Source organism: Lepus europaeus, chromosome 5 (genome assembly GCF_033115175.1).
Source record: "Lepus europaeus isolate LE1 chromosome 5, mLepTim1.pri, whole genome shotgun sequence".
Lineage (NCBI taxonomy): Eukaryota > Metazoa > Chordata > Mammalia > Lagomorpha > Leporidae > Lepus > Lepus europaeus.
Genome location: NC_084831.1, coordinates 29,758,746 through 29,777,895, shown reverse-complemented (window position 1 = coordinate 29,777,895; position 19,150 = coordinate 29,758,746). Strand labels below are relative to the sequence as shown.

The 19,150-nt window shown below is 47.2% G+C and overlaps 2 protein-coding genes across 3 annotated transcripts in view; both read left to right on the top strand.

Annotated features, from left to right (window-relative positions):
- Nucleotides 1-6,850, top strand: part of INPP5B (inositol polyphosphate-5-phosphatase B) — a 67,153-nt gene extending 60,303 nt beyond the window's left edge. The window contains 5 exon segments of the mRNA XM_062191005.1: nt 1,654-1,767; nt 3,390-3,474; nt 3,889-4,016; nt 5,673-5,784; nt 6,041-6,850. Of these exon segments, the coding sequence (XP_062046989.1) occupies nt 1,654-1,767; nt 3,390-3,474; nt 3,889-4,016; nt 5,673-5,784; nt 6,041-6,156 (555 nt within the window). The 3' untranslated portion in view covers nt 6,157-6,850.
- Nucleotides 6,851-7,850: 1,000 nt separating this feature from the next.
- Nucleotides 7,851-19,150, top strand: part of MTF1 (metal regulatory transcription factor 1) — a 60,562-nt gene continuing 49,262 nt past the window's right edge. For both annotated transcript variants that reach the window (XM_062191004.1, XM_062191003.1), the window contains exons 1-2: nt 7,851-7,950; nt 9,886-10,344. In XM_062191004.1, the coding sequence (XP_062046988.1) occupies nt 9,937-10,344 (408 nt within the window). In that variant the 5' untranslated portion in view covers nt 7,851-7,950; nt 9,886-9,936. The remainder of the gene's footprint in view (nt 7,951-9,885; nt 10,345-19,150) is intronic.

Sequence of the window (19,150 nt, the reverse complement as noted above, 5' to 3'; positions counted from 1 at the left end):
ATAGCAGATGCTTATTTCCCGTGGTTCTGGAGGCTGTAAGTCTAAGATAAAAGAGTCTGCAGATTTGGTGTCTGGTGAGCACTCACTTCCTGGTTCATGTCTTCCTGCCGTGTCCTCACAGGGCAGAAAGGGCAAGAGAGCTCTCTGTGGTCTCATTTTTTTAGGGCACTAATCCCATTCACGAGGGCAAAGCCCTTATGACCTACCCAGGCGCCCCATTGTCAGATAGCAGCATTGGGGATTAGATTTGAACATACCAGTTTTGGGGGGAGTATAAACATTCACTCTGGGGCAGGTGTAGTGGTGCAGCAGGATAAGCTGCCGCCGCGGATGTTTGCATCCTACGTGGAGTGCCGAGATCAAGTCCTGCCTCCACTTCCAATCCAGCTTCCTGCTAATGCGCACCCTGGGAGCTGGGAGATGATGTCTGAGGACCTTGGGTTCCTGACACCCACGTGGGGAACCTGTGTGGAGTTTCTGGCTTCTGACTTCGGCCTGGCCCAGCTCTGGTCCAGCTATTGCAGGTTTTGGGGAGTGAACCAGCAAATGGAAAATTGTTTCTCTCTCTCTCTCCCTCTCATCCCCCTCTCCGTCTCTGTCACTGCCTTTCAAAATAAGTAGAAATAAACTTCTAAAAATTCATCTTAGAGAAGTATATTAGAGAAATTCAGCCGCGGAGCATATGATAATGAATGTTCCCTGACGTACGATACTATTCTGTTTCTTAAATCATCACTTTGTGGGTTACCATCCTAAACTAAATTTGCTAAGATCTAAAAGTAAGATACTTATTCTTTTTTATTTTATTTATTTATTTATTTGAGAGGTAGAGTTACAGAGAGAGACACAGAGAAAGGTCTTCCATCCTCTGGTTCACTCACCAAATGGCTGCAAAGGCCAGAGCCAGGCCAATCCAAAGCTAGGAGCCAGGAGCTTCTTCTGGGTCTCCCACATGGGTGCAGGGGCCCAAGCATTTGAGCCATCTTCCGCTACTTTCCCAGGCCATAGCAGAGAGCTAGATCGTAAGAGGAGCAGCCAGGACTAGAACCGGTGCCCATATGGCATGCTGGCACCGCAGGCGGAGGCTTAGCCTACTACACCACAGCCCTGGTCCCAAAACTAAGGTACTTTTAACATAAGGGAAATTATTTGGGGGTAGATTTGTGGTCATATATATATATGCTCTTTTTTTCCAATGCCTTGTTAGAGACTTGAACTATCCTCTCTATGAGGCCCCGTCAAGGAGAATGACTGTCACAGTTCGCACGCTGAGTTAACAGTGGACCTAGATGTTGAACTCAGAGTTTTGGATTCCCAAGCCTGCTCTTTCCTCATCAGACTGCAGCATAAGAGTGAAATACTGGGGCCTAAGGGTGAAATACCAGGGGCGCGATTTCTTTTTTCCTGAAGAGCGGGTGCGTGTTTCTGCTGATTGAAACTGCTTACCATAACCTTCTCCCAGTTCTCAAAATCATTTTTTGTCCTTTGGTTGTGCCAGTTGATTCATTTTTTTCCTGTAAATTGTTTAGTTCAGGGGTGTTGAAATGCTTCCCTTTTCTGTGGGTTTGCTGTGCCTGTGTCATACACGCTCCTGAAGCTGGCCTGCAGAGTTGAGTGGTGAGCCACCTCGTCATGATTCTTTTTTCTTTCCAGACACTGATGCCAGTGCACACTGAAGATGATGGGAGCCAGCTGGAGAGACCCATGGACATCCCCAAAGAGCTCTGGATGATGGTCGATTACCTGTACAGAAATGCTATGCAGCAGGTGGGTTGCAGTTAAGCCGTCAGACCTGATTGAGGCCAGGCTACTTGGAAAAGAGGATCAGCCTCCACAACTTGCTGCATGAAAAGATTTTGCCCCAAGGAGACTGGAGGAGTGTTCTTCCCCCAGGGAGTGAGACAGGGATAGTTGTGTGCCAACTTTCACAGCCCTGCTGTTGCACAGAGTACCTGATTACCCCAGAGCACAGCCTTCCCAGCACAGGAAGTCCCCCTGGCTGGCCTGTGGAGCACCCAGCTGGAGGTCTCTAGTCTAGGGATGTCACCCTGTTTTCCTTTGCAGCAACTCTGGAACAGCTTCTGGGAATGGGAGGGGCTAACTTAATTAGGTAGAGTCAGGGGACCATATGGAACTCCTGGGCCATGCATTTGGAGGCCTGATTTCCATATTGACTTGGGCAAGCTTCATGGGGTTAGTTTGTAGGTTTCACTGACCTGTTTCTATAGGTTCCTGGGATTAAATAAATTATATTCCCCTAGGAACATACATTTTTATGATATCCTATTTTCATCTTGTGTTGTCTTCACAGTTGTTGAGCGTTACTTCGGCACTGTTCTGTTTTTACAGTATTGCCTCATTTAGTTCTCAAAATAGCTCTCAGCAGAGGACACAGATACCCAGAAAGACGCATGCTTGTCCACAGTCCCAGAGCTGATCAGTGGCAGAACGGACTCCAAACTCGGGCGTCTAGCCGTGGCAATCACATCTCTTAAGAACTTTGAAATTTTTCTCTGTATTGCTCCTTATAAATTTAACTTTTGGGGCCGGCGCCGCGGCTCAATAGGCTAATCCTCTGCCTGTGGTGCTGGCACACCGGGTTCTAGTCCCGGTCAGGGCGCCGGATTCTGTCCCGGTTGCCCCTCTTCCAGGCCAGCTCTCTGCTATGGCTCGGGAGTGCAGTGGAGGATGGCCCAAGTGCCTGGGCCCTGCACCCGCATGGGAGACCAGGAGAAGCACCTGGCTCCTGCCTTCGGATCAGCGCGGTGCGCCGGCTGCAGTGCGCCGGCCGGGGCAGCCATTGGAGGGTGAACCAACAGCAAAAGGAAGACCTTTCTCTCTCTCTCTCACTGTCCACTCTGCCTGTCAAAAAAAAAAAAAAAAAAAAAGAAATTTAACTTTTGAGCAATACGTGGAATTACACTGTTACATAGTAATGTGGTATTAATCCATTTTAAAAGAAATGAATCCAAAGTATCTTGAGACTATGGAAATACCATAATCTTCTTTGCCCGAATCACTAAGATGCCTTAAAGCTTTCTCTGTTTTATTTTTGGTATATTTTCTCTAGTATGTTCACCTCCCTGCTGGTTAATTCCTCCACAGCACTAGAGGAACCACAGCTGCTTCTAAGTTTTCTCTTATGTTGGATCTTCGTGCCCGTAGTTTTAGAAGACTTTCCTGATGACCTGTTGTAGAAACAGGCCTGGGAAGACTTGCGAGACGAATGAGTCACAGGAGCCGACATCAGAGTGTCTACCAGGGTGTTTCAGAGGTCATACTGTGCTGTTCCTTTTTGAGCTCTGCTGGTGATATTGCTAGGTCAGAAGATCATTGCTGATTTTTTTTTTGAGAAAATGCATTTTTTGTGACTTTCTTTCCTTTTGTAGGAAGATCTGTTTCAGCAACCAGGCCTGAGGTCTGAATTTGAACATATCAGGGACTGTTTGGATACTGGGATGATTGATAACCTCTGTATCCTTCAGCCTTTCAGGTGTGTGCGTGTGCATGTATGAGTGTGTGCATGTGCGTGTGCGTGTGCGTGTGAGTGTGTGCGTGTGCGTGTGCCTGTATGAGTGAGAGGGGTGAGAAAAGAATATTCTAAGACTCAAAATCCGATATTGTGTCCTCAGCCGTCATGTTTTTCTTACTTAAAGTTTGCATGGAAAAGTGTTTGGTAACTTTAAGTAACCAGTATAGCAGGAAGCCAGGAGGGCCTGACTCACCTGACAAGCACAGTGACCCCTTTGAAGTGTCAGATTGGCATCCTAGCTCTGAGCTGAGCAGAGGGCCTGACTGGGCAGGCAGCACTTCCGGCGTTGCTTGCTCCTAGCCCTTTTGCTACCCGTGGGCAGCATGAACACCTGTTCCTTAACGAGGGGCCAAAAGCTGCTAGCAATCATTCCGTAGCCGAAGCCTTGCTGCTTTTCCTGGAGAGCCTGCCAGAGCCTGTCATCTGTCACAGCGCCTACCATAACTGCTTGGAGTGTTCTGGCAACTACACAGCAAGCAAACAGGTGAGGGCAAGCGTGAAGCATCGGCACGTGTCTGCTGCTAGCCCCTGGCCTCCTGTGGCCCGAGGGAACAGATAGACATGGCCCCTCAAGTGTAATGTCTTAGAAACCCCACACCATATCTTTCCTTCCGAAACAATTTCTTTCTCTCGTGTCCCTTTTTCATTTAATGGCATCATCTTTAATTCTAGTGACTCAGCCCCAAAACCTGAGTCACTTCTGACTCCTCCCTCTCCTAACCTCCCACATGCCGGATCCCATTTATCTATCACTCATCCTCTCTTCCCATGCTCATGCTACTTATCTTGGTTCAGAGCCCTGTATCAGGCTCTCCCTTGGCTGATTTTTTTTTTTTTGGACAGGCAGAGTTAGAGAGAGACAGAGAGAAAGGTCTTCCTTTTTCCGTTGGTTCACCCCCCAATGGCCGCTGCGGCTAGTGCACTGTGGCTGGCACACTGCCCTGATCTGAAGCCAGGAGCCAGGTGCTTCCTCCTGGTCTCCCATGCAGGTGCAGGGCCCAAGGACCTGGGCCATCCTCCACTGCCCTCCCGGGCCACAGCAGAGAGCTGGACTGGAAGAGGAGCAACCGGGACTAGAACCCGGTGTGCTGGCGCTGCAGGCGGAGGATTAGCCTAGTGAGCTGTGGCACCGGCCAAGGCTGATTTGTTTTGTAGAGTGCCATCAGATTACGTGTTCTAAAGTACTTGCCATGTTATTGTTGGTCAAAAATGTACTTGGCTTTCCATTGCCAATTAATTACTTTCTTAAATAGTCAAGACTTTCTATGCTCAAGTCTAGTGGTTGACACATACAGCAGGCCCTGGCAGAATAATACAGAATGCCTGCCAAAAATATAGGTTCCAGAACTTGACCCCTGAATCCACTAAACCAGCATCTGTTTCATACAAGCTCCCCAACTCATTCTTAGATGCAGATAGTCAGGGTACTCAATAGTTTCTGGCCTGATCAAGCCTTCCAGGCTTAGCACCTGTTACAAGTTATGCTTCCTTTTCTTACCTTTTTCATAAACGTCCTTTGCACTAAATACCCTAGTCCTTACCTTTGCCAAGTTCAATTTTGTCTCATATTTGAGACCCAATTAAAATGTCTTCTATTTTCTTAAGTTAGAAGTTTGACCTCAGATCTGGTGTTGTGGTAGAGTGGGTTAAGCCACTGCCTGCAATGCTGGCATCCCATATGGGCACTGGTTCAAGTCCCAGCTGATCCACTTCTGATCCAGCTCCCTGCTAATGCACCTGGGAAAAGCAGCAGATGATGGCCCAAGTCCTTGGGCACCTGTACCCAGGTGGGAGACCCAGATGAAGCTCCTGGTTTTGGCCTAGTCGAGCCTGGGTGTTGCAGCCATGTGGGGAGTAAACCAGAGGATGGAAGAGCTCTCCCTCTGTCATTCCCTCTCTCTAACTCTGACTTTCAAATATATATATATATATATATATACATATATATATATTTTAAATAGAAGTTTAATCCCTAAATTCATGCACTATTTGACCTGTGCTTTTCTCTTGGTACCAGTGGCATTGATCAAACTTTTCTGTGTATACTATGACTCATACTTTTGTCATGTCCTCAGTTCTGGAATATAGTGGGAATTTGATGAATGAACAAAAAGATAAATTTCAGTTCTCCCTTTTTCAGGTAATTTCTACTCTTCCCACATTCCACAAAAATGTCTTCAACTACTTGATGGCCTTTTTGCAAGAGTTGCTGAAAAATTCAACAAAGAATCACTTGGATGCGAATATCCTAGGTAAGCAGCCACGTTCTGTGGAAAGCTCCCTGCAAACTCGGAAACTTGGGCTGAGAAATGAGGTTGTGGAGAGAACCAAGTCCGTCGTGACAGAGCTTAAAACCTCAAGCTCCGAGCAAAGTTTACACTCAGTATTGTTGTTGTTGTTGTTAAGCAGAAAATACTGCTTCAGCCACCTTTCTTTCCTCCTGACAACACAAGGGTGAACAGTATCCTCTTTTGCTGAGTCATTTGTTGTCTGTGTTTTCTCTTGCAGCTAGCATATTTGGAAGCTTACTGCTTCGAAACCCGGCTGGTCATCAAAAGCTTGAAATGGCAGAAAAGAAGAAGGCCCAAGAGTTTATTCACCAGTTCCTCTGCAACCCACTCTGAGCCGGTCTCCTTCTTGCTTTACCTGAGGCAAGCAATCACTAGCCCCACCTGTTTCAACTCCAGTGATGCCACCTGGCAGGAAGAATGGCAGCTGCCTGTTTGCTGAGCCACGCCACCTTTCTCTCGCCGTTGGTTAGCACACGCAGTGCTACTGTGAGTTGTGACGACGTGGGAAAGAGCCACCATAATAAAACTGACACTTGATGTTCTCACCCTTAGTTCTTTAACACGGATAATTTCTACTCATTTTTTATTTAAGATAAAATTAAAAAAAAAAAATTGTACTTGTGCTCACTCAACCAGTCTCCAGGGCATAGTCAGTGCCTTCCCTGTTGCCTGGCCTGCGCACCCCATGATCAGATATTTGAACACGTTTTGGAGTCCTGAAAGGAGGATGAATTGGACAGCAAGGACACGAGGTGCTGCTGGACCAACAGGCCGGGGCCACCCCAGACACTTCTTCCAGGGTTCTGAGGACACGGGTATACGCACAAGGAAACTCTACCCCCTTCCTGCCCAGACATGGCTGGTCACTCAGCCTCTGAGGGCAATGCAGTGGCTTACAAATGTCAGCACTGAGGCAATAGGTGTTCTGGTGAAGCAAGTGGGAATTTCTGGGCCAGCAAATCCTCTGTCATGTAAATAATGCATACTCTCACATGTGTAATATATTTTAATGATAAATATATTTTTAACAGCAGTTGTGTGTTTTCGTCTGTTAAGAGATGGCAGCTCTCAGCAGCTGGACGTTTGAGGCTTACGCACTGGGGCAGCTGGTCAGGGCCCAGAAAGACATATGCCTGGCAGCCTGCTGGGTAACAGTCAGTGTTCGGATTCTTCAAGCAAGAGGTGGAATGGTGCCGCCATGGCCTGAACCCCTTGACGTCTGGTCTAGTCTTGGGGGGGGGGGGTGCCATTCTGAATATTCTAGAGGTAGCTTACGACAGAAACAAGCAGAAACTGCCGGGAGAATCTAACAGCGAGATTCTCCAGGCATTTAGAAAAGCATGAGGGAGACACAAGCAACAACGCCTCCTGGCCGTGTAAAACGTGATTTACGGAGGGGCCCGTAGGGTGACAGGGCGAACGGGTGAGGACGGGGCGCGGCCAGTAGGTGGCGCTGCCCAGCCCGGGCGCGAGCCCCGTCGAAGCCGGGAGAAGTTGGGACAGCGTGGGCAGCAGTCCGAAGAGGAGCTATCTGGGCATTTCAGGAAAGCGTGCGAGGCGCCAAGTGGCGGCCGCGTGCTCCCCGGCTGGCTCGGGATGCCCCTGGCGCTGCCTGTGTGTGCAGTCTGTCCTTCCTGGACCCTCTGCCCACGTTAACTCTGAGAGGAAGTTGGGGCTGTCCGGGGAAGAGAGCGCCGCGGCCTCTCAGGCTGTCCCCTCGCGGGTGCGAGCCGGCATTCCGACGGCCAACTGCGGGCCTCCGCGTGGCAGCTGCGGCGCCAGGGCGAGGACGGCCAGCGCAAGCCGAGCTGTGGACACTTTGGACTACTGTTTGGGGGTTCGCTGCCTTGCTCTTACGTCCGGGGACACCCAGGGCGCTTCCCGGCGCTGGACGAACTCACTGCTGGGGTGACGTCCCGCGGTGCCCCGCCCCGCCCCTCTCGCCCGCCAATTGGAGGCTTAAGCTCGGCCCCCGACCGCCCGAGCCAATCAAAGTAGCGGAGCCACTGTCCCCTCCTTCCTCCGGAAAGCGGAAGCGGAAGTGACGTTAAGGGAAGGTGGGGGTAATCATGGTGCCGCTGGGGAGGGGAGAAGCTGCTGCTGCCGCTGTTGCCGGGAGCCGCGGAGGTAAAAGGAGAAACTAGACGTGGCTTGGGCTTGGGACTTCCCGGGAGGCTTGGGACTTAGGCTTCCTCCTGAAGAATTTCCCATTAGGTACCTCACTCTGGCACCACAGGGACCCCACCCCTTCTTCGTTTCCATGGGGATGGGTATCCAGCCCCCCTTCCCTGTTTCCATGGAGATCCGGACCCTGCCCCTCTTGCCTGACTGGAACCCCCCAGCCTGCCTTCGGATTTTTCCGTGTAGCCCTGGGCTGAGGGCTGCCCCAGAGAGGTCCCTTTTCCCAGCCTCGTCTCAAGGGTGCTGTGTTCGCACTCCTCGTTGGCCACCCTCAAACCTCCTGGTCTTGTTTGTTCCGGACAGTCGGTCTCCGCGTTGCCGCCGAAGGAGCCGAGACAGCCCACGGGGGCCCTCGGTGCGCTTATCTCTCCTCTCAGGTGCAGCGAAATGTGCGTCTGTGAGATTGCGTAAGCCAGAGCAAGGGGTCGGGCCGGTTCCTCCCGGATCTGCGCCCTCGGCCTGCCTCTGGTCACTGCCTCTCTGCCTAGCCGCCCCGGCGTGGGACGGCTTACTTTCTAACCCTGAGCGGAAGAGAAAGATAAAGTGCAAAGCCAAACGGAAAACTGAAAGTGGTGTGCTGATGGTTTTTAAATGCTGCCTTGCCTGCCAAACCCGCATTTGTAGAACCTGTGTGTTGGCAGGTGAGAGGAGAATCACTATCCCAGACCGTGAAAGATTCAAATTTAGCGTTTTTCTCCAAGAGGATGTATCCTTGTCAGGAGAGTGTGTCTTCCCGGGAGAGTAGATCTGCATGTCTTCCATTCATTTAGCTGACATTTCCTCAACTCCGTGTGTCAGCGTTCTGTGCGAGGGGCTGTAGAGACAGAAGTAAGTTCATTCCCTCAAGACAGAGAGCCCACCGTACAAGCACAGCTTCTGGTCCACGCCCTGTTGTTTGAGGGCGTAACTAGATAAAAAGAGATCTAAGGGCGATGTCCCTGCCTAGGGGTTAGCCCCTCCACATAGAAGCTGAAACGTATGTTCTAGGAAGGAGGGAGGGAATGCACACTCCTCCTCTGCTGTGTGTCACCTTCTGCCTTACACACGTTCCGTATTTTATTCCTCATCACAACTTTCAGAGAACAGGAACTGCCAGTCCCACCTTAGGCGTTAAGAAAAATGGGGCACCGAAAAGCTACTCAAGTAGTAAAGGGAGAAGCCAGGATTTGTAGGTGGAGTATTGCCTTTCAGGCCTTGTCCCCTCCCCTGCAGGCTGCTGGAGGCTGTGCACCACCTCCTGGGGTGGGTCTGAGAACATTTGAGTGAGGTTACCTTACTTTCAAATTTGTATTGAAGCAGCCACTGTTCTGCTTGTTCCTTTATTCCCTTTGGGGATTTTGACCAATCTTCACATGGTTTGAAAGTAAGAGATATTTAGAAGGTCTTATGAACTGCTGCTTATTACTTCAAATTAAAAAAAAAAAGTTCACTTATTTTCATTTTATTTGAAAGGCAGAGAGATCTTCCATCTGCTGGTTTATTCCCCAGATGTCTGCAGCAGCCAGGGCTGGGTCTCCTGAGTGAGTGGCAGAGGTGTCATTGATTTTTCCCAGGGTGTGCATTAGCAGGAAGTTGGATTGGAAGCAGGGGGAGCCAGGACTCAAGCCTGGGCAGTCCCATATGGGATGCAGGCAACCCCAGTAGCTACTTAACTACTGCCCAGTGCCTGCCCCGTGTCTTCAGTTTTTGAAAAAAGACATTGCTTTTACTTAAAAGTACATAATGGTTTCAGAGTTAAAATTTTAAAGAATTATTCCTGAAGAAGATAATTTTCATTTGCTTTTGGCCCGTTGGTTTGGTGACAGGGGCAGCGAGCCCTGAGGTTGCTGGGGAGGTCTGCAGGTCTCGCCGGCGGCTCTGACTCGTTGTCTTCTGTTGCAGGAAGGCCATTACCTTCTCACTTCTCACAATTGAGCTGAGCACGACTGAACCATGGGGGAGCACAGTCCGGACGACAACGTCATCTTCTTCGAGGCCGAGGATGATGAGCTGACCCCCGATGTCAAGATGCTCAGGTTCGTGGATAAAAACGGACTGGTGCCTTCCTCATCCGGAACCGTTTATGATAGGACCACTGTTCTCATCGAGCAGGACCCTGGCACTTTGGAGGATGACGATGACGACGGACAGTGTGCGGAACACTTGCCTTTTCTTGTGGGGGGTGAAGAGGGCTTCCACCTGATAGACCAGGAAGCAATGGCGCAGGGTTACGTGCAGCACATTATCTCACCAGATCAGATTCATTTGACAATAAACCCTGGTTCTACGCCCATGCCAAGAAATATTGAAGGTGCAACCCTAACTCTGCAGTCGGAATGTCCAGAAACAAAACGTAAAGAAGTAAGTAAAGCAGAGGGTGAGAACCCAGTTTTCACTTTTCGCTTTGGGGCAAGACTTTTCCAGCTCTTGCGGGTCATTTTAGCTGAGAGTAAAGGAGTCCCTGGGATTGGGACCTGCGGTGGTTCTTGTTGGAACAGGACATGTATGCTTCATATTTTATTGTGACTGCTTTCTGGATCTTTTGGGTTGTATGACCATATTCAGATCTGGAAATTCTAAATTATACTCTCTCAAGCTTTCCTTGATCATAAAATAGAAATTAGATTGAAATGAATGTTTCTGATGTGTAAATAAATCGACTTGGCTTATCAGAGTGAAATAACTAGATTTGACTTACCTTTGAGTTGTGTATAGATGGCTTGTTTTGGGGTTGAGGTGTCTGCTGGAATATGCTTCATTAGCTTGGTGAATGTGTAATGAGTATTACTGAAGGGCAGCTTTCTTTCTTAAGACATTCATGCAAGAGACTAAATGAGAGCAGATTATCTGAAATAAGTGTTTGTGTTCATATTTAATTAATGTGAGTGAGGTAGTGCCTGTCAAAATGCTTTGAGAACTTGAAGGCTTCTACCAGCTGTACTAGTGGTGATGCTTACCAAGATAAAAGACACAGTTTAGGGATAGTCAAGCAGATTATCTAGGAACTATTACAGATCAATTAGAAAAATTAAGTCACTGGTAGTTCCGGTGTCATCAACTAGATATTACTAAGCAGGAATAAATTCTTTAGCAAAATATTTTTTCTTTGGCTGTAGTTAAGGTCTTGAAACTGCATCTGGCTTATGCATGGCCTGTGACCTTTCCTTTGCTAGCCTTAGGATCTCAGGGCTGGAAGGAACCTTAGGGAGCCATCTTGTCCTAACTCTCACCCCGTGCAGGAATCTCTGCGGCACCTCAGACGTCAGTTCCTTCAGTCTCTGGGTGAACACATTCCAGAATGATGAGAGCACAGTGTGATTGACCACTTCCAGCACAACCCAATACATTTCCCAGTCAGCTCTGATGGCTAGAAAGCTTGTACTTGTGTAGAACCAAAATCTGCTTTCTTGTGCCACCCGCTGGTGCTAGTTTTCCTTCCTAAGTAGTTTTCCTCACATAGGACAGCTCATCAGACATTTAGAGATTCTAGGTTTCTCTTGTACAGGCTAGACACTGTCATTTACTTAAATATCCCCTCGATGACATTTTCTCTCACTCCACCATCAACCTGTTCACTTTTTTTTTTTTTAAAGAAATTTATTTAGTTGGCGCCACAACTCAATAGGCTAATCCTTCACCTGTGGTGCCGGCACACCAGATTCTGTCCTGGTTGCTCCTCTTCCAGTGCAGCTCTCTGCTGTGGCCTGGGAGTGCAGGGGAGGATGGCCCAAGTCCTTGGGCCCTGCACCCGCATGGGAGACCAGGAGAAGCACCTGGCTCCTGGCTTCGGATCAGCATGGTGCGCCGGCCGCAGCAGCCATTGGGGGTGAACCAACGGAAAAGGAAGACCTTTCTCTCTCTCTCACTGTCCATTCTGCCTGTCCAAAAAAAAAAAAAAAAAAAAAAAAAAAAAAAAAAAAAATTATTTGAAAGAGAAAAGGAGGGGGAGACGGAGAGAGAGATCTCTCTCATCCCATGGTTTACTTCCCAAATAACCACAACATCTAGTGCTAGACTAGGCCAAAGCTAGGAGCCAGGAGTTCCATCCTGGTCTCCCATGCTGTGGCAGAAGTCCAGGTTCTACGGCCATCTTCCGCTGTCTTTGCAGTTGCATCAGCAGGATGATGGACAAGAAGCTGGGACTTGAACTGGCACTTTGATATAGGATGCCAGCTTTGTAAGCAGTGGCTTTAACCCACTGTGCAACAGTGCAAGTCCCAGCCTGGTCACCTTTGATTATATGAATTCCAGATTTCCAAAGTCCTTTTAAAATCTTGAGTGGAGCACAGTCTCACAAGTGTGAGTCAACTAGCACTGAATATGCTGAATACAGTGTGGCTCTTATCTCTTGATCGGGACACTGTACTACAATTACTACGTAGTCTGTATTTTATCAGCAACAACATCTTACTGTTAGCTTGTACTGTTAGCCTGGAAACCTCTAGAATAGTGTTTTCAACTGGGACAGCCCCCCTCCCCCCCAGAAGACATTTGCTGATTCCTGGAGACATGTTTGGTTGTTACACTGAAGAGATGCTGCTGGAATCTAGTGGGCAGAGGCTAAAGATGCTGTTAATACTTTACAGTGCACAGGACAGCCCCCAACAACAAAGAATTGTAAGCTTAACACATGAACGATGCTGAAACTGAGAAACCCTGTCCTAGATTATTCTCATGTCTGCAATGGCCAAGTCTTTAAAAAAAAATTTTATCTTAGTTATTTGAAGATAAGAGTTAGAGAAAGAGAGACCACTTCCATCCACTGGTTCACTCCCTGAATGGCTGCAACAGCAAGGACTGGACCAGGCCAAAGCAGGAGCCTGAAGCTATCTGAATGTCCCACATGGGTGATGGGGGTGCAGGCACTTGGACCGTCTTCTGCTGCTTTCCCAGGTGCATTAGCAGGGAGCTGGATCGGAAATGGAGCATCTGGATCAGAAATGAATCAGTTCTCACAGGGGACACTGATATTGCAGGCACTGGCTTAACCCGCTGTGCCACAATGCTAGCCCCTGCTGTCAAGTCTTCAACAATTGAATGTGGAGACCAGTGCATCAGCCATAAGAATATCTTGTTAGTTTTAGCTCCATATTTGAGCTTGTAAAGGTTCATTTCAACTGAATCAAAATTTATGAAGCGAGGTGCTATTGTGACTCTTTGGGGGCTGCAGATGATTCTGATGCTATGCAGTATAGAAGTAGAAAGACATTTACAGCATTTACGTTTATAGAATCATACCCATGGGCCAGCACCATGGCTCACTAGGCTAAGCCTCTGCCTGCAGCGCTGGTGCCCCGGGTTCTAGTCCCGCTTGGGGCGCCGGATTCTGTCCCGGTTGCTCCTCTTCCAGTCCAGCTCTCTGCTGTGGCCCGGAAGGCAGTGGAAGATGGCTCAAATGCTTGGACCCTGCGCCCACATGGGAGACCAGGAGAAGCACCTGGCTCCTGGCTTCGGATCGGCGCAGCATGCCGGCTGTAGCAGCCATTTGAGGGGGTGAACCAACGGAAGGAAGACCTTTCTCTCTGTCTCTCTCTCTCACTGTCTAATCTGCCTGTCAAAAAAAAAAAAAAAAAAAAGAATCAGACCCGTGTGGTCAGTGAGAAGGAGAAGTCACGTATGTCACATGGGAGCCCAGAGGATCTCACGCTTAGCTTTGGGATCAGGCAGGTCATCATGAAAAAGGAGATGTTGGAGCTGGTTTTATAAGGTATGCATAATTTAGGGGAAAAAAAGCAAGGGAATGTCTTTCCAAGAGATGATAACAGCATAAAGAAAGAGAGGTGGAAAACACAGGCTGTTTTCAAGGAATTGCCAGTTGTGCTATTATAACGGAGGGCAGCATACTTCCTGTTTGAAGGGCTAAAGAGTGGCTGTTCTAGGGGTGTAGCAGGTAATGCTGCTGCTTGGCAGTGCCAGCACCCAATATATGGGCACCGGTTCGAGACCCAGCTCCTCCACTTCTCTTCAACTCCCTGTTAATGTGCCTGGGAAAGTGGTGGAAGACGGTCCCTGCACCCTCGTGGGAGGCCCAGAAGAATCTCTTGGTTCCTGGCTTCAGATTGGCTCAGCTCCAGCCATGCGGGGAGTGAACCAGTGGATTGAAGTTCTTCTCTCTGTCTCTCCACCCCTTTACCCCCGCTAATTTTGTCTTTCAAAGAAATAAATAAATCTAAATTAAAAAAAAAAAAAGAATGGCTATTCTAGGCTTTTCAGACAATATGCTGTCTGTCGCTACTGCTCAACTCTTCCATTGTAGCACAAACAGCCATAGACAGTACACAAGTTAGTGAGCATGGCTGTTTTGTGATAAACTTTATAGAAGCAGGCAGCAGCCTGAATTCAGCTCCTGGACTAGAACCCTTGGACTAGAACATAGGGAGTAGTAGGAGATAAGGATGGAAAGATAGCAAAGATCCAAACATGGAAGGTAGTGATCACATGCTGAGGGTTTTGGACTGTATCCTGGCAGTGGTGAGAAACCTTTGGAGGTGCTGGGCCAAAGAGTGATATGGTAGCATTTGGAGAAGATTCCTCTGGCAGCAGCGGTAGCTTAGAGGCAGAGGGAAACTGGAGACTTACTGCCCAGTTAGGAAAAAGTTGTAGTTTAGGTTTTGTTTCATCTAAGTCTAATGAAGGAGTGGCTTTACACATGGAAATAATCAAGAGCTCTTTTAGAGGTATGAGTGAATTTGGCATGTTACTGGAGTTTGAAGTGTGAGCCATGATTCAAAGGTTTTGAACGTTGATTGAAATGATTCATCCCTTTTTCCAAGTGTGTTCAATTTCTTCTGTGCCCTAGCACAGCTGACTGATGGGGTTTCAAATCTAGGTGAAGAGTTAAGTAGTTAGAACCCACTACAAGGGGGGCGGCGCTGTGGCATAGCAAGTAAGGCTGCCGCCTGCAGTGCTGACATCCCATATGAGCGAGACCCAGCTGCTCCACTTCCAGTCTAGCTCTCTGCTATGGCCTGGGAAAGCAGTAGAAGATGGCCCAAGTGCTTGGGCCCCTGCACCCGCTTGGGAAACCCAGAAGACGCTCCTGTCTTTGGATCGGCCCAGCTTAGGCCATTGTGGCCATTTGGGGAGTGAGCAAGTAGATGGAAGACCTCTCTCTCTCTCTCTCTGCCTCTGCCTTTCAAATAAATTAATTTTAAAGAAAAAACTCTCTATGTTAGGTTTTTTTTTTTTTTTTTTAAAGATTTATTTATTTGAGAGACAGAGTTACAGATGGAGAGAGAGAGAGAGTTCTTCCATCTGCTGGTTCACTCCCCAAACAGCCGGAACTGGGCCAACTCGAAGCCAGGAGCCAAGAGCTTCTTCCAGGTCTCACACGTGTGCAGGGGTCCAAGGACTTGGGCTATCCTCTGCTGCTTTCCCAGGCACGTTAGCAGGGAGCTGGATCAGAAGTAAAGCAGCTGGAACTTGAACCAGTGCCCATATGAGATGCCAGCAGTGCAAGTGGAGCCTCAGCCTACTATGCCACAACGTTGGCCCCATGTTAGGTATTTTAACAGGCATATTCAAAGTGTTGTCTGCATGCTGAAGACAAAGCAGCTAATTCTGCTGTCCATCCCCTTCCTCCAGTGGTGATTGTATTGACAGGAATCAAGACAGGAAGAAGAAAAACATTGTTGGGGAAATTGATGAATTTGGTGGGAATATATTCACTGTATGATGTTTGGAGAAAAGTAACATGAACAAATTGAAAGCCCATTGGAAATGTGAATCTGAATGAAGTCAAGATTGAAATGGCATGGTAAGGAATTGTGGATCAATGAAGGGGCAGTATTTCAAACCATGGGCAGTTTACTTAAGGGAGAAGTAGGAGTTATATTGAGAGTGTAAAGGGGAGAAAGAGAAAGAGGAACCAGAACAGATCACAGTTGTCCGAGAGATGGGTGGAAGGCAGTGCTGTGGAAGCTGAGGGAAGAATGTCAACAAGTGCGACTATTCCTTCGTGACCCCGCAGAGGAACAAGGCCAAAACGCAGCCATCAGCTCCGCTGGTTGTGCAGTTGTTCACATCACGAGAAGACTTTGATTTGTGCGCTGGGGACTGAAGACAGATTTTTGAGTGATGAAGAAGTGAGTGGGTGATGACTAAACAGGAGGCAGGAATTTTCAATTTTTTTTTTTAAAGTTGAATAGTTGGAAGAAGAGTGATGTGGTAGTAATAGCAGCTCAAGGGTACTGAATTGGTTTTGTTTGTTTGTTTTATTTGCATAGAAAGTTTGAACATAGTTTAGGACTTAAACTTTAGGTGTGCCCTAATTAATGATTACTGTGTGAAAGTGTTTCATGTACAGATGTTTGAGAAATATGTTCAATCAAGAACAGAAGTTTATAATAGGACTTCTCAGTGCCTTTGATGTGGAGATTACTATGAGGAAGAAAATGCAGAATTTTCCAAATGTTTTCAACTTAGGAAACCATTTTTCAGGTCTCATTCCAGGGTTCAGTGAAGTACATTTTGGAAAATGTTGCTGACCTAGTCAGAAAAGGAGGAAATGGTAGGGAGGGGATGATTATGTAATCGGTGATATTAGCTGTTACTTTCCCACTTTATACTGTTTACAAATTGATTTATTCTATCTATAAGCAAGTTTGCCTTTCCTGTCTTCAGATTGTTGATAATTGTATTAAATAGGACAAAGTCAAGGCTATATATATATATATATATATGTATATATATATGTGTGTGTATGCATGTATATGTATATGTGTGTCTATATAGATAGTATGTATTTTTTTAATATGAAAGAAAGGCAGAGAAACAGATTTTTTTGGTTCACCCTCCCAATTGCCTGTAACATCTGGGGCTGAGCAAGGCTTAAGCCAGGAGCTGGGAACCCAACCCAGTTGTCCTATATTGGGTGGCAGGGACCCAAGTATTTGAGCCATCACCTGCTACCTCCTAGAGTGTACATCAGCAGGAAGCTAGAATTGAAAGCAGAGTCAGGACTCAAACCCAAGCACTTTAATCTGGGATACACATGTCCCACATGGTGACTTGATTGTGCCAAATGCCCACTCCACAGACAAGGCTATCATGAGCACTTTGTTCAGTCTGCTGTGTGTTTAGCTGTCTTCACTTTCCTCCCACCACATTTTTTCATTCTGTCCATGAAACCTCTGGAAGATTCTATCAACTCTTCTTGAAATCTTTATGAAGTAGAATGGGAATTTAAGGAGAAGTACCAGGAGCTTTAGTTATTGAAAATCGTGCTTAATAACCAGACATTCAGGCTTGCCCTCTTGGAGCACCATAGTACCTTAGCTTTTGCTTTGACAGTGATTTTATTTTGGCATTTCAGTGCATTTAATTGATCTAAAGGGGTCAGTGTTTATGACTTTTATAATTTGCTTTGTGATCTCTTTAACCCTTCTTTTACCTCTCTCCTTTAAAAAAAAAAAGCTCTCTCCCTTAAAAAAAAAAAAGTTAGTTTGTCTGTTTATTTAGAAGGAGCTAGAGAGAGAAAGAGAGACCTTCCATTTGCTGGTTCACTCCCCAATTAGTGCAACAGCAGGGTTGGACCAGGCTGAAGCCAAGAGCCAGGAACTTCTTCTGGGTCTCCCACATGGGTGCATTAAACCAAGTTCTTTTTTTTTTTTTTAAGATTTATTTTTATTTATTTGAAAGTCAGAGTTACAGAGAGAGGTAGAGAGACAGAGAGAGAGATCTTCCATCCTCTGGTTCACTCCTCATATGGCTGCAACAGCTGGAACTGCACCAATCTGAATCCAGCAGCCAGGAGCTTCCTCCGGGTCTCCCACATGGATGCAGGGGCCCAAGGACTTGGGCCATCTTTTACTGCTATCCCAGGTCACAGCAGAGAGCTGGATTGGAAGAGGAGCAGCCGGGTCTTGAACCGGCGACCATATGGGATGCCAGCGCTTCAGGCCAGGGCTTTAACCCACTGCGCCACAGCGCCAGTCACTGAAACCAAGTTCTTAGGCCATTTTCCACTGCTTTTCCAGGCACATTAGTAGGGAGCTGGATCGGAAATGGAGCAGCTGGGACTCGAACTAGCACCCATAGGGGATGCCAACGTTCGAGGGGGCGGTTCAACACACTCCACTCCCTTTTTTTAATACTTGGGTTTTTTTTTCCCTCTATTTCCATGCGTAGGTGTTACTTTTGAGAAAGCAAATAATTTGATAACTAGTCTTCTTAGCTTCCTAAGCAGCTTATTCTCTGAGTCAGATTTTAGCCTGATTTTCCTGTTTACCCCTGATTGTGCCATTGTTTTATATAGTGTGTAGTTGGCTTACCTATTACTTCATTTCTTTGTTTCTTTGTGCTTGACTTGTGCAAAAATAAACCAACCAGAACCTTGCCAAAGGTGTTGTTTTTTTCCCACCACACACTGATCATTCTAATTTCACCTAACTTATTCTATACTTAATCTTAGCCAAAAGGCCGAGAAGCGATCCCTACCTTATTTTCATATTGGCTGTTTTGCTTTTGCCTCTGTTGATTTGGCTTTGAGAACTTCCCAGTCAGAATATTGTCATTCTGCTCAAAAGCATTCTTGTTTTGTTCCTTTACAGCCTTTCTACTACAGACTTTTAGGCAGCTGTGTTCCTTTAGTTGGTTCATAAAGTCCATGGTTTCCCAAACTGTTCCGTTCCAGAGAATCTGCTAGAACTGCCTAGTTACCTGTTCTTCCGCCTATCTGAATCCCATTGATGTATCCTCCATGGCTAACTGGCTGAAATTTCCACTTTTCTGCTGAATAGTTAGCCAATAAGCATAGAGAAACTCGGGAATCATGGACCAAGTATGTTTTTCACGATGTGTTAATTAGGAAAGAATACCCTTTTCTACCAAGTTGCACAGTCACAGTGATGCTTTTTTTTTTTTTAAAGATTTTATTTATTAATTTGAGAGGTAGAGTTACAGACACAGAGAGGGAGAGACAGAGAAAAGTCTTTTGTCTGCTGGTTCACTCCCCAAATGGCTGCAATGGCTGCAATGGCAGGAACTGCGCCAATCCAAAGCCAGGAGCCAGGAGTTTCTTCTGGGTCTCCATGTGGGCGCAGGAGTCTCCATGTGGGCGCAGGAGCTCAAGCCCTTGGGCCATCTTCCTCTGCTTTCCCAGGCTATAGTAGAGAGCTGGATCAGAAGAGGGGCAGCCAGGACTTGAACCAGTGCCCATATGGGATGC